A 15,989-nucleotide genomic window follows, 5' to 3' on the forward strand; every position below is an offset into this window, starting at 1 on the left:
GGTGCACTGCTGAGAGAGAGAGAGAGGGGGTGGAGTCCATTCAAGCCTGAGTTGGACTCTGACTATTTTCCCTTTTAAGAGTTTAACAGATAAAAAGCAGAGCTCGTCCACTCTCTTCTACCTCTCTCTCACTTCCCTCTAATGCATTTCTAATGAGACCATATATTTCTTCTTCTTCTCTCCAACTGAAAGCAATACCACAACAGTCAAAGCTTGCAACAGAGAACTCATTTCAAAGTTATCCTTTCCTTTACAGCCATAATATGACCAAGGCAAATAAAGATGGATAGCTCTGAGCTGGATTCAGTGGCAGTGATGCATTTGATCGGCTCTCATGAAGACGGTCTCTGTCTGTAGCAGATGGGTCCCTCTGAGGATGCTGGTGGCATCACTGTGAGGAAAATTACCCTCATAATCCCCAACTGGGATTACTGTCAATATAACTGCCCTCACTACTTCGTTGAATTTCCAAAACATCCTGGGGAACTTTTTTGAGGGAATCAGTTGATACTTGACATAGCGTATCATACAATGTCCAATTAGAGAAAAAAGAGAGGGATGTGCTGACACAGAGATGTGACAAGGAAGAATCTGTACGTGCATGAGTGAGTTACCAAATGAGTATGGGAAATGGATCAAAACAGTTTACACACCAGTATGGATTTTATATGATCAGCTGTGCATAAAATAGGATAACACAACACAGAGCAAAGGTCCTCATAATCATCTAAAGCAGATTTTCATGGGCCATACTTCCCAAAATAGAAGCCTTACTTCCTGTTCTCATAACAACAAGAATAATTTGTCCTAAATTGTCTGATAAATAAATTTCATGGGTAGCTCTGCAGCTATTTGTGACCACAGAAGAAGAAAGTGTAAACACAGTTTAGAAGAACACTAAACTGTAAATAAATGTTCAGCTTGGAGTTTGCAAAACACTCCATGTGAAAGCCATAGACTGCAGAAAGAACTGGACAAACTCCGGGGGACGTCTGCTTACAATAGGCGGACTTAAACAGCTCTTGAAGCCAACCTGCGGAGGCTTCCATATTGAAATTGCGGTCTTAACCGAACTTTGCATCAACCTAATGAACCGGCCGCTAAGCACGACTTCCCGTCAGCTAGCTAGCTAGCATTCTGGTTGACAGAGAGGTAGCCTCTGCCTGTCAAGCTATCTGTCAATCAAATGAGACATGCCAATCAGAGTGAAGTGAGGTTTATCATAAATATAATCCAAACGATCGTGGTACAAAAAAATTCACCCCTGGTACAGTGAGAGCACAATAAGACACTAGCTAATGAGACACATTTGGTATTTTGAACCAGGCTGTAAACCAGTTTAGGGTATTTCTAGTGTAAAAACTGGCTGTTTAACAGGTGTCCAGACAGGACTTCTGGTTTTCCTGCAGCCAGCCTGAAGTGGACACAGTATTGCAATTTTTTGCACTTCCACATTGGCTTCATTTTTCAGGACTGGAGGATCTCTGGAGCTCAGGTTCTTGGTCACCTTTGTTCCTTTAAGCCAACATAATTTTTCTGTAGCCTTCCCTTGATCTCTGCCTTGCAACAATCCCGTCTCTGAGCTCTGGAGGCAGTTCCTTGGACCTCATGGCTTGGCTTTTGTTCCGATATTGATTGAGGTCTTCTGTAGAGAAGTGTGTGCTTTTGCAAATCATGTCCAATCAAAACCACCACAGGTGGATTCCAATCAAGGTGTCGAAACATCTCAGGAAAGACTGAGAGAAATGGGAGCAACCTGAGCTGAATTTCAATTGTTTTTGCAAAGGACCTGAACACTTATGTCAATTTTATATTTAAGTTTTTAATTTTTTTATTCATTTGCAAAAATGTAAAAAAAAAAAAAAAACAGTTTTCACTTTGTCATGATGGGGAACTGAGTGTAGATTATTGAGAATATATATTTTTTTTTCCTGACTGTAACATCAGGCTACAACTTACCAAACTGAAAAAAGTGACAGGGGTCTGAATACTTTTGTAATGACTGTGTGAACATTTTTCATTCAAACTAGAAGTGCTCCACTTATGTAATCAACAAGGCAAATATTCAAAAACTGCTGTTTCAGTATGCCTCTTAACTGTTTCAGAAGTCTGAGTGTTTTATTTTGGCAGACTCAAAGGTTCAAAGATCACACCAGCACATGACTGATCACTACACAGAAACAATAAAACACATGCAGAAGAGGCCATGATCAATACACAGATAGTGGTCAAGTTATGCAATGGAAGCAGGAAGTAGATAGGTTCACGTAGGCCGCAGTCGTCAAACAGCAGAGCACAGTATGAGTGTGTTTAATGAATGGTGCCTTTGACCGATATAAAGCCCTTTTTGTTGTGCACATGCAAATGATCTAATGTAAATAGATGCAAACTCCAGCCTACGTGCACCAGAGAATGCTTTCTAAATGAGCAGGGCATGCAGGGGTTCAAACACATTACACTGGCTTGTTGTTCCTGTACTGACCATATGGAAAGCAAGTGAATACTTTTGCATAATGCATCACCTTCATTGGACAAGTGGCCCATCTCATGTGACTGAACATCCACCCCCTCTCTCTGCAGCTCATGAGCTGCACCGGTACAACTTGACTATGTAGTCTGGGTATCAGCGTAGAGTAGTACTGACACTTTACATAACACTTGAGCTGAGCGAGATAGTGAGATGGGCTTAGGGTGGGGATAAGTGATTGTCAAACTGGGAATAGTTTGATGTGAAAGCATTGTTTGTGGGCAACAAAAAGGAGAAAGCTACCCTTTATTGCTTTTGGATTGCATTTATTTTAACAATGCTACCAGAGTTTTAAACTTTAGTCTAACAAAAATCAAATATTGACACCTGTTTTGTTACCATGACCACAAAACTATAACTCCTATTTGTCCAGTATTGGGTTATGTCTTATTTCAACTGACAAACATTGTAGGCAAATTCCTGCAAAGAGTACATATGATATTTTAGATTGTACACATTGCACAGACATATTAGCCAATAGCCTGAAATGTTAAATGAATTTAATCCTCTCAAATGCACCTTTCTTATCAAATAGGTGTGGTCTTTCTTAATGTTTGCGCTGTTTCAATTAAAACAATCGTCACAATAACGTTTGTCGTTTTGAAACACGTGGTACAGCAAATTCTGACATTAGTTTTGAAATATTACCCTGAAAGTGTGTGAGAGATTAAAAATAAATTTAGTAAAACTATTTTATTCCCAGGAAAAAGTCAAAAATGACCGCCTTGTTGTTTTTGACAGCTCAACTGTTAGCTTGATGTTTCTACGCTAAAGCACTTGACTCAAACACCAGCCTACCTAATTGCTCCCTCTGTTCTCCGGTTTCTCCTCCTGCGTGCTCTCCCCAGCTTCAGAATTACCCAGCCAAGGTCCAGAAACTTCAGCAAACTGTTTGAGAAGTTGTAACTTTTGTCTTGAAGTAGGTCAACAAACTCTGTCCCTCCGTTATCGTAGTGACTCAGCGGCGCGCGCAGCCTGTGAAAGCAGGCAGTTTGACAGGCGTAAAGCGACAGAGCGGAGATGCTGCTGTCAGTAGTGTGGCTGGCTGCTCATCATCCCCATAGTCCCTCCCCCACTACGACACCCACCCCTCCCCTTCGCTCCACGCTCTCCCCATCCCTCTTTTTGTCTTACTACCGAGCTATTTTTACGGAGATACTCCTGGAACATCCCATCAAGGGCTTGAACTTCTCACGCCTCCCTGAAGAGCTCAAGGCGAACACGTTTAAGGGTCAATGCCATGACTCAGAAAGTAAAATTACACTATAGATAGGTAAGAAAGGGGTACACGTTTGTACTAAAAAGAATAACTTATCTTGTTTAGTTCTTTAAACAAATCTTCTACTCACCTCCTGTTATTTTGTTATTTCTCCCTGGAACCTCCTGAAGCCCTACTATTTTTTTCTGTGGCCTTGGGCAGGGGTGTCACTATGATTAGAAGACAGGGGAGGCTTAGCCCTGAAATGGCTTCATTAATTAATTTATCATTAGTTATAGAGCTTTTATCAGGACCTCTTATCTGGCTCACTCGCTTTCCCTCACTTCTTTCTTAAGAACAGTGGTTCCTTTTATTCTTAGGGCCCCCTTGTTTGTATCTAAGAAAAGCTAAGCCCCCCCAGGACCCACTTGGAATAAGTCCAGATACAACTACATTATTTTCATTGACAAAATCTCAACATAATAGGCCTACATAAACTTTTTCTTGATGAGAGATGAATGTATAAACTAGCCATTATCACTACTGTGTATTAGGGTCTCTCTAGAAAAAAATAAATAAATAAAGAAGAGAATCGGTTAATCTTCAAAAAAAAAAAAAAAAAAATCACATCTCCATACTGTATTGCACTCTGAACATTTGAATAAATCTTACAAAAAATGTTCGTGTAGTGAATGTCTTTATTTTTGAGATTGGAAAACTCGTCACTGTCACAAACTTAGTCTACAACAAAAAGGTAAAAAAAAAAAAAAGCACTGTGGGGTGCAGGTGGCTGAGTGGTTTAGGGCATGCCCCATGTGTGTGGATGGCCTGGGTTCGAATCCGGCCTGAGGCTCTTTACCGCATGTCTCTCCCTCGCTCTCGTCCCTGTTTCTGAATCTATCCACTATCCTCCTCAACAAACAAACACACAAAAATGCCCAAAATAAACCTTTTAAAAAAAAAAGTGAAATGACAAAGTAAAATTACGTAAATGTAGTAAGAAAGAAGCACTGTAATTGAGCAGTTGTTGCAGCACTAGTGTTGGGTCGTTTGTGAAAGAGCCGGTTCAAAGAACTGACTCTTTTATGTAAACGAGAAGAGCCTGATCCCATTTGAGCTGTTTTATATCTTTATAACATTTTTTTATTTTCATGTACAGTGCTTAACAAATTTATTAGACCACCCTAACCCTAGCCAATGTTTGGTTTATGCCACAGCTGCCCTAAATGAACAGCATTAGTAATTACCAAAGTCATTTTTTTTATGTTTCTGCAATGGTTAATTCACCAATATGTAGAAGCTCTTGAACCCAAATGATATTTTTAATGCTAAAATATAATTATTATTGTTATCCCTGAATTTTTAAATGTATTGATATACAAAAACAACTGAAAAAAATAGGAAAGCACATTATTATTTCTTGATTAATATGTCAAATTACAGTTATTTACTTGCATTCCTGAAGAGAAAAATTAGTTTTAGTGGTTGAATGTTATGCTTGATAAAAAAAAAATTTTGAAAAAAATAATAGCATGGTATTTTCATCAATTCAAAAAAACTGAGCACAACTGGACTAAAATACCAGCACAAATATCTATCATATGTCCTGACATTGCTAAATCTGGCCGACCAAATGAGCATAACTGTAACCTGAATGAAGAGCCGCGAAAGAGCCGGCTCTTCTTGCTGAGCCAATCCAAGTGATCTGGATCACTTAAAAGAGGTGAAATTCCCATCACTATGCAGCACTTGGAGTAATGCTTTCATACAGCCAATAGCAGCAGAGTTCTCACACAACCAGTAGGAGCGCAGCTTTCATACAGATGGTAGAAAAGTGACTATCACACAACTGAATGCTTATACATGGGGCTGACCAATCATCACGCGGTTTTTCCTTTGCCACATTAAGTACATTTTGTATGTTTTGATAAATGCATCCCAGTTCCGGTAAATAAACATCGGTTGGGTCTAATGAACTATTGATAATCAATAGTGGTATCACTTTTGGCACAAAAAAAAAAAAAAAAAAACGAAGACAATATCAGACCACTCTTAGCTTATACACAACCAAGGTGAGCTCTGGTTTCGCACAGCTAATAGGACACTTCATTTGATAGGAGTGCTGCTTTCATAAAGCCTTCACATAGCCAATCGGAACACTACATTCATACAGCCAATAGGAGCACTGCTTTCATACAGCCAACAGGAACACTGCGTATTTCTACATAGTCAAAAGCAGGGCTGTTTATACAACCAATAGATTTGCTGCTTTCATACAACTGGTTGGGTGAAACTTTTATAAAGCTCATAGGAGTGCTTTTACACAGCCAATCGAAGATCAGCTTTCATACAGCCGATAACTTTCTATCTTGTCTTTGTGTAGCTTCTTCTGAAAACTGTCAGATTCACTCAGAAAAGCACCGACTCCTATGATGTTTGAGATTCCATACCAGTAACATATTAGGTCAATGTGTCAAGTACTGCAATCATTTAAATGTTCATGGTTTTTCTTTTAATAGCTTTTTTTTTGGTTGACCTGTTGCTTTCCATTTAATTTTGAGCTGAAGTGGGTAATTCTGGCACAACCTCGCCAACTTCCAAGGTGCACAGAGGATGAAAAGTCTTGAAGGAAACAGAAATCTCCAGCAACACTTGTTGTTTAGAGCAGTGATTCCCAACCACCAATCAATTATGACCACCTCAGAACAGCCAGTGGTGATAATGTTTACCTCTTAAACTTAAATGCACACATCAGAAGACCATGAACTGTGACGGTGTGAAAGCAAAAGTTCTATAACTATGTTAACTACTTTAAGATTATATAAACAGTAAAAGATTGTATTGAAGTGCTGTATTTCATCAGCTGAATGAAGCTATTTCAGTATGTAAATAATCATTTAATCTTAAACACTGAAACTGTCATTCAGAGAAGAATTTAAAGTGTAAACTGATGCTAAAGTATATTTTTAAACTCATTGCTACTGTTTGTATTTGTCAGCATTTATTTACTGCTGAATACATAATCGTGGCAGACTGTTCCTTATTAATCTACGTTGATATTAAGTAATTATTTTAAGCAGACTATAATTTTTAAACAGGAGGGGTATATAGAAAATAAAAGCTTTTTCATAAGATATTTCTTTTTATTTATTCTGAATTAACATGCAGTTATCTTTTTACTTTAGTTGAACTGCTTTTTAATTTTTCTTTCTTGTAGACATTTTAAAAAGCACATTATAAGGGTTTCCTTGTTTAAAAAAAGAATAAGTTCACTCCTTTTTTAGTAGGATCTGAGTATGAGCAGTGTAATATGGCGTTATGCACAGTAAAGCACAATACTACATCAACTAAAAATGTGTGAATGGGTGAAAGACATTCTTATGTTAGTGAATGAAAAAACCCACTTAGTTTGTTTTTATTCAATATCAATACTGATTACAGGCATCTGCTCATATTTTTCCATAATAATTGACCAATTACAAAACAGATGTGTTTATAATGGTGCGTGTTGCAGGTTTTGGAGAAGATACATCAAAAATATTAAGACATGGTTAAAAGCTTTGGATAGGATACAAGAATATAAGAGAGGCTTTAAAATAGTGCGTATTTATTACATTTTTTCCAGGTTGGCTGGTATGACTGGGAAACAACAAAATATGAAATAGAGACAAAAAATAAATCGGGTGCACCAAACATATGATAAATAGATCCTTGCAGCAAGTCAGAAAGAGCCCTTTAAAAGTCCACATTAGCAGTGTGGCCTACATACAAACAGACCTGGACTGAATAACTCCCACCCTTTCCTTCTTAATATGCCTAGAACAAGTTGCATGAAGCAAAAAAGCGGCTGCACCAACTGACAAAACTCATTGCCCCCTCATTGATATTCAGTCCAGCAGCAGGGTGTCCCTGGGGAATTCTGCTCGGCCCTCTGTCTCCCTCTCTTTTGTTTGTGTGTAGTGGGTGTGGGCATGGGGTACTCTGACCCACAGAGACAAAGCATTCTTTTGAGGCCCCATTGTCCAACCAGCCGAAGAAAAAAGTTTTGCAGTGGAACAGAATCAGAAGGGAGGCTGTTTAATAGTGCAGAACTAGTGCAGATATAAGCAAGAGGCCACAATGTATTTACACCAGACTTGGCCAAAGTGACCAAAAATATCATATCTGCATGATTATGTTTAAGCTTTATAAATCTAATGAAACACAGCATTAAATGTGCTCAAACAAGAGTAATACTGAAAAACCAGATCACAATATGTAGAGACTTTTGACAGTGAGGGGTTCAAACTATGGCCAACTGTCTGTTGTTAATTTCAATCGACCCACAACAAATTCTAAAACTGAAAAGAAGCATTGCATAAAATCACAAAGCTTGTGCTTGACTGTATTGTACCTCTTAGTTTCGACTGTAAGGGGTGCTGATGTGTTTATTCTGTAAACAGTTTGACAAGAAGAATCTGTTGTCAGGATATCTTAGCCAATCAAAATAAATCTTGATTCACGATAACCTGATGAATGTTTCATGGCAGCAAATAGCAATAGGAATTGTGCCCACTTGCTACTGTATTTGCCCCATATCAGGTCTGATTTACAAAGCATGTCTCACTAATCATCTCCATGCACCTATGCACTGATAAAGTTTGGTTAGGAGCCAAGCCATCGGGTCACCCCTCTCTGTGGATTGGCAGACCAGCTGTTCAGCAGAGTGGGCGGACCAGGGGCAGCTCTGGTCGTTGCAGAGGTCGGCCAGGGTCCCCCTTGAAATCTGACAGGCCACCCAAATGCCTTAATGATGACTGGCTATTTGCCTTTTCAGCCATCAGTGGAAAGCTGTGATGTACTGTATGTTGTTTCTTCTAAGGATATTTTAACCAACACTGGAATGGTTTTATAAAATTCAATACAGAGTAACTCAGACATCCTTTCAATTCTTGGGCATGTGGCCTTCAGTGAAAAGTTTGGACAGTCCTGCCTGAAAGCCTGGCACACACTAAGAAATTTTAAAATCTTAACCAATGATGACAAATAGTGGCAGATTGAATGTTGTGTTCCTACTGTGTGTGGTATAGAACAACATGACCAAAACAGCACAGCTTTATGCTTGACTTTTACTTTAATTGTCATGGTGGCGTTTGTTGTGCTTCCTGATTGGCTATTGTTAGATCAAGGTTGTAGTGGCCCAATATCATTACAACTATCTTGTAGCTTCTACATCGCGTAAAAGGATGTTCATCCATGTATTTTAGTCACTCAGTTTTCCTGTGAGTTAACTTTTTAAGGCCTTGACTGATTTATCTTGGCATCCTTGGATAACAGGGATTATTTTTTCAAGATATCAAATTATTACCGAAAGCAGAGCTTTCATCCTGAGATAATGAAATAAACTGAGGAAGTTTAGATCCCAGAGAAATAGAGCAAAATGCATGGATGCATTTTTACTAAGGGGTTTCATAACATGGAACGTGTTCTAAGGTTATGGCTCTCTGATGGAAAAACGTGGATTGCTCCCTCTGGGTGAGAGGGTATTTTCGTCCCAAACAAAGGAGTTCAAGTATCTTGGGGTCTTGTTCACGAGTGAGGGTACAATAGACTGTTAGAATGGCAGATGGAGTGGTGCAGCATCAGCAGTATTGCAGACATTGTGCTGGACCTTGTGGCGAAGAGGCAACTGAGCCAGAGGCAAAACTCTCAATTTACCGGTCGATATTCATTACAACCCTCACCTATGGTCATGAGCTCTGGGTAATGACAAAAAGAATGAGATCCCAGGTTCAAGAGATCAAAATGAGATTCCTCAGGAGGGTGGCTTGGCTCAGCCTTAGAGATAGGGTGAGGAATGTGGACAACTGGAGGGAGCTCAAGTAGAAGCCGATCCTTCGTTTCAAAAGGGGCCAGTTGATGAGGTTCCGGCATCTGATTAGGGTGCCCCCTGGGCGGAGATCTTCCAGGTGCATCCCAATGGGGGAGGACCCCAGGGTAGACCCAGGACTCACCGGAAGGATTACAGTACATATCTCAACTGGAATGGGAGCATCTCAGAATCCACCAGGAACAGCCTGCTGCCATCATGACATAACCCAGATAAAAAAAAGAAAAAAGGATGGATGCATTGTTCCATAACAACCTAATCTGTATGAAATATTTCTTATTTAAGTTCTATAACTGGAATTAGAAATGCAACCACCCAAGTAAAAAATGTTTTGTTTTATTCTCCCCTACAGAGGCCTTAACGGGACATACTCAATAAATTTAATTTTACTACTTTCCATAATCGCAAATCAAGTCAATTTATTTTTCAGAGTTTATATTTATTTTTGCTGTTGCGGTCTTGAGATAAAGATAAAGATTCCTGTGAAAATTATGTGATCTCAAGATCTTAAGATGGCAAAAAATTAATTTGTGACCAAGGGAAAACCAGCATTGTTATCTCAAAATAGCTATGTAAATAAGTCAAGATCTGAATGTCCTTTTAGGGCTTCCATACTTCTTTGGGGGTTGGATAATGTTGTGATATTATCAGATAATTTGAGTGTTTTGTTTACTTTTATACAAAGACATTTTGTAATGTTTTATAGATTACTGCATTCAGTACAAATGCATCCCTTATTTGGTTTAAGATTATCAGTAATGTTTGCTGTAACAAATCAAAGTGCTTGAAAAAACACCAATGGATTTATTCATATGGATTCACTTCAATAGTGTTTGTGGATACTTTAATTTTGATCCAAAATATGGATGAGACTGGATTAGAGAGGGAGCAGCTCTTGGGCTGCAGCCTGCATAAGAGCTTAGATGAGATGGTTATCACTGATCACTGATTCTCAAGAGGAAGCTGCTCCGTAAGTGTGATTCATTATATGAGAGAAATTAACTCAAATATAGCCGGAGAGAATTACCTCTCCTTTAGCCTGCTCTGTATATACAGACACACATAGGAGCTGCCCCCCCCCCCACACACACACGCTTGGAGTCATTATAACTTGTATTTGCAGGACGTGTCATGCCTGATCACTGCCTCTGATGTCTGTAAGGACGCTCACACACCTTCATTAGCCTGACAAAACTTGTCTGAGTGTGTGTCAGCGTGTTCAAATGCCACAGAGAGAAAAGGAGAAAGAGGAGATAAAAAAGAAAGAAGAGTGAAGCAATTTAATTTCTTTCCTAATTCCAACCCCCTCCCCATGCTTCCCCACCCTCTCATCCTCATCTCATCCCTGTGAGTGGAAAAAAGAGAGAAGTGTTAATCTAGACTTTGCCATTGTAGCCCTCCTCATTTTCAGAGCGCTGTTATCACGAGCACAGACAGACTCCCCTGATGAGTATTATGGTGCTCATAAAGGCCTCCTGCAGGGAGGGCAGGGGTACAAATCGGGTCAGTTTCAAGCAGGGATATTAGATTCATATTTTATATAAAGGGTCTATTTCATAATGGTAGATACACCATTTAGTCTAATCATCTAATATGCAGCCACTATAGTGTGGATAGACTCTTTGCTGCTGTATGTGCAGTGTATACCAATCATTTGTTGGTGCTGTTTACAAGTAAATACATTGGTCATTCTGCACAACATCCTGCTTTGGAAAGCTGTCAAAACAATCCTTATTATGAGCATATGAGGACACCTGCTGGACATTTGTTGACATTGTTTTGACTCTGGACAGCCTCACAGAGGAGTTAATAATCTGTGGATTTAGCATGCTAATGCTTATAAATCACTCTTAATCTGCTAGTTTTCTGTACACACAATCACTCAAGACAAATGCAGTAATCTAGACGTTCTTTATTGATATGTCTTCATCTTTAGTTGTTCATCATAACCTGAAAACACAAAATATGCAGCCATTAGCCAAAGCATAAATCAGCATTTACTCATAGGTTATTAAATCTTTATGCGTCTTCTTTACCTGGTCAATCCAGTCGTTGTAGGCAGACACCCTGGTGAAGACGGTTGGTTTCTTAATGAAGTTGCAGCCAAGGCCAGAGACAAAGCTGGCGATGCCATGGACCTCCCAGACACCCTCAAAGTTCTTACAGTTCAGAGGGCCACCAGAGTCGCCCTGGGCACAAAGAGAAAGGAGGAAGGATTATATTTTTTAATTATTTAGTGGAAATACTGGTAGACTGGTGGGGTACAACCATGAGAATCTCAATCAAGGTCATTGTTTCAACAAGAATGTTCCCTGGCAGCTATGAAACAAAGGAGCACATCATCTTCTTTGACATTTACATTTAAACGTGATCTTATTATTATTGCTCTGATATGATTAAAAAAACAATACATTATGAAACGATTTTCACCATAAAACAATACATCATGATATGATAAGATATGATATAATACGATGCGTTATGATACCACACACTCTATTGTCCTGAAACAATACGATACAAGATCTAATTGCTCTGATATCATACAATACAACAGGTTATGATACAGTTTTTTGTCCTAATGCAATATGATATGACACGGTATAAAACCACACCATATGATATAATATGATAAAATACAATCTGATACATTATGTTACAATACACTCTATTGTCCTGATATGATACATCTAATTGTTCTGAAAAGATACAGTACAATACATTATGATACACTTTTTTGTCCTAATGTTATATGACACAATATGTGATATTATACGTTACGACAGGAACAATAGCATATGATATTAAATAGTTTGATACGATATGATACCATATGGTACAATTCACTCTATTGTCCTGACATGATACAATAACATATATTATGATGCACTTTTTTTTATCCAAATGCAATATAATATATGATACAATGCAATATGATTTGATATAATACAATACTGTATAACATTATACAGTCTAATATGATATGATATAATACGATATGATAACATACACGTTATTGTCCTGATATAATACATTTGATTGTTCTGATACGGTACAATGCAATATGGTATGATACACTTTTTTGTCCTAATGTGATATGATACAATATATTATGACGCGATAGATTATGATATGATATGATACAATCTTTTGTCCTGATACGACGCAATACATTTAATAGTTCTGATGATATAAAAAACAATACATAATGATACTTTTTTTTGTCCTTTGATATGAGACAATGACATGATACGGCGTGATTTGATGCAATACGGTGTGATATGATTTGATACACTTTATTGTTATGACATGATATGATACACATTATTATACTTTATTTGTCCTAATGTGATATTACACAATACGATACACTTTATTATCTTGATACAGTTGATTATGATCGGATAGGATATGATCCAATACACCCCATTATATATCTTTTTGTCCTGATAGGATAGGATACAAAACAGTATGATACACTTTTTTAACCTTATATGATAAGGTATTATTATTCTGATATGGCTTGATATCTCGCCAATGTCCTGGTATGATAAGATACGATACAATACGATTTGATAAATTTTAATACAATACGATACAATATAAATACGATGCGATACAATAAAAATACGATACGACACCATACAATGCTATATGATAAGATGTGACACACTACAATGCAATATGATACAATTTGATAAGATGCGATACGTTAGGACACAACATGAAACGATGTGATGTTAAATGGTACGATATGATGCAATGCGATGCAGTAGGATAAGACAGGATACAGCTCGATGTGATGCTGTACGATATGATGTGATGCAATGAGATACGGTACTGTTCGATACGTTTCGAAACGATTCGGTTCGATTCAATTTGATGCAATACGATATGATGTGATACAATACCATAAACTTTGTTTTCTTGGGGAAAATTGTCTTGGACTCCAATTGCTGCACCTATACAGCTGCCATCACAGCAATAAATCAGCACAAAAAGTAACAACAATCCAGAGTAGCATACAACAAAGAAACACACACCAGTTAAAAACACAAATGCCCTGTATTACACAGGACTGCATAAAACTAGTAAAAATACTAGTAAGAAACCCCAATGACAAAAAGACAAAATACATTTTAAAAAAGATTATTGCCAGCATTAAATTGATTTGACTCAACAGATAAAGACTGGCTTCTGGTATCTATTCCTTCCTACTTTGGCCAGTACTGATGTTAAATCAACATGTTGGTGCATCCCTACTGCAGACAAATTATTACAAAAGCAGAGAAAACAGGTTTAAAAAAATCTCGTCATATACAAACACACACATACAAAGTACAAACTTACATTGCATCCACCAACCACTCCATCCCCGCCGGCACAAACCATGGTGGTCCTGACAGCGATGCCCCACCAGTCAGGCTGGGAGCAGGTGGTGTGGTCAGCCACAGGCATCAAAGCCTGCTGCAGCTTATCAGCAATGGGGCCTCCGGCTAAAACGTACAGGCAGAGTCTATTACCATCGTGCACATACACAAGCAGTCTGTCAACTCTGCTCCACAGCATTTCCCCTATAGCGCCAAATTCACAGTACTGCCCAAATTTTTCAATTTAGGAGTAATCCCCTCCCTCCTTAAAAAAAAAAAAAAGTTTCAGAGAAAACCTCATGCATGAGATTTTCATCCAAACTTTGGAGGTTTTTCTGGGTAACCCCAATCACACACACAGCTGCTTTAAACACAACAAACCAGCTGAACACCCTAAAGGGGAGACTCATGTCGACATTTCAAAGACGCTACTCTCAAAAAAGAAATGAGCACATCGTACAGAGAGAGACTTACTGTAAAGCCTGCCCCATCCAGTGATGTAGCAGGGGTACTGGTTGGACAGCAGAGTGCCAGCAGCGGGAACACAGCCCAACTGCACCTGGTCACTCAAAGTCACAGGCTCTGACAGCTTGATCATGGCAATATCATAACTGCAAGACAAGCACAGAAAGAAAGTCTTAGAGGAGAATGACAAGCAATTTAAAAGCTTTTCCAGAGCCAAAAAGGGGGAGAGAGAAAGCAAGGTAAGATAATTAGAACAAGTAGAATCAGTATTTTTGCAATTTTATCTAATTTTCCTCTTTGGAAAAAGTCCAGGTGCCCTTTTAACGGAGCAGCACAGTAATAGCATTATTTATGTCGTCTTTGTTTGGCTTCAGAAAAATACAAGATCTATGGAGATGGAAATCTTGTGTCAAAGGGAAAGTAAAAGCCGGACCACAGTGAACAAATGGAATTCAGACCACACTTTTTCACCTGGACCCAGAGCAGATGACATTATGATGATATACTGTATGTCAGAGCACTGCTCTTTGTAGTGTAAGCTGGAGTTGGTCTTACCCGAAGGCCACAAAGATGGGGTTCCATTTCTCATGCACAATAATCTTCTCAGGCAGGATCGCCTTGGAGCCAGCCTCCTCTTCCACCAGGTTGTGTTTGCCCACAAACACCCTGTAGGAGAGCTGGGAGCTGGGAGGGAGAAGGAACACATCAGGCTCATATTAAAGCTGATAGAAGATTTGGAGCACAGTTTAAATATTTGATGAGGTCAATTTGGTGTTTAAATGAGGTGGCAAAATCAGCCCAGATGACCTTGAGTGTTTTTATCTCATAGGTAGGGATGAATTCTTTCCTTATTCCTTTTATTTCTAAGGGTTGTATAGCATTTAGGGCCCTAGGATGGTGTAGTATGAGCACAGTATAGTCATAGTTCAGTGTCTGTGTCTTGTATCCTCTTCTGCCCGTACTTGATGCAGTGAGCAGCAGTCATGACCCAGTTGGCAGCGATCAGAGATCCCCCGCAAGTGTGCCTCCATTCACCATCTCTCTCATACTGCAGAGAGATCTGGACACAAATAGGATAACACAAGGTATATAAAATGTTTTGAAGCCACAGTTTGCTGATTTAATTTGAAAGAAAACATTTAATCAAAGATCCGGGGCTACAATCTAATAAACAGATGCTTGACGCATAAGGTTTGCCAGCAAGTATAAAAACATGGACAGATGTGTAGATATTAGCATACCTGCCAGGGCCAGCTGTGGGGTGTGGCATCCTCTCCGTTGACCACACGGGAAGTAAGGGGCTCGATTGGTGGGGTGCCGCACCCGAGGGCTGGACAAGGTGGAGACGGACATGGAGATAGTGACAAGTCATGTAATATTTGAGAGCAGGGAAGTATTTTTAGACCAAAATCAGAAGCACAGAGCCAGAGCCACTCACACAAACTTTCAAACAGTTACCCCCAGAATTAGAGAGTGCCAGATGTTCTTACCGCTAGCAATGAACACTGAGGCCAGCACAATGGGGATCATGTTGATGGATGCTTCTGCTGAGGGACAGCA

General features: G+C 39.0%; 1 protein-coding gene across 1 annotated transcript; it reads right to left on the minus strand.

Moving 5' to 3' along the window:
- Positions 1 to 11,491: 11,491 nt before the first annotated feature.
- Positions 11,492 to 15,989, minus strand: ela3l (elastase 3 like). Its single transcript, XM_041786548.1, has 8 exons — positions 15,920 to 15,989; positions 15,671 to 15,759; positions 15,392 to 15,489; positions 14,985 to 15,113; positions 14,439 to 14,575; positions 13,945 to 14,090; positions 11,631 to 11,783; positions 11,492 to 11,544 (listed from the first exon to the last, which is right to left on the minus strand). Exons 1-8 carry the CDS (start codon positions 15,957 to 15,959, stop codon positions 11,527 to 11,529), a joined length of 810 nt encoding a protein of 269 aa, XP_041642482.1. The 5' UTR covers positions 15,960 to 15,989; the 3' UTR covers positions 11,492 to 11,526.

This window comes from Cheilinus undulatus, linkage group 5, assembly GCF_018320785.1.
Source record: "Cheilinus undulatus linkage group 5, ASM1832078v1, whole genome shotgun sequence".
Lineage (NCBI taxonomy): Eukaryota > Metazoa > Chordata > Actinopteri > Labriformes > Labridae > Cheilinus > Cheilinus undulatus.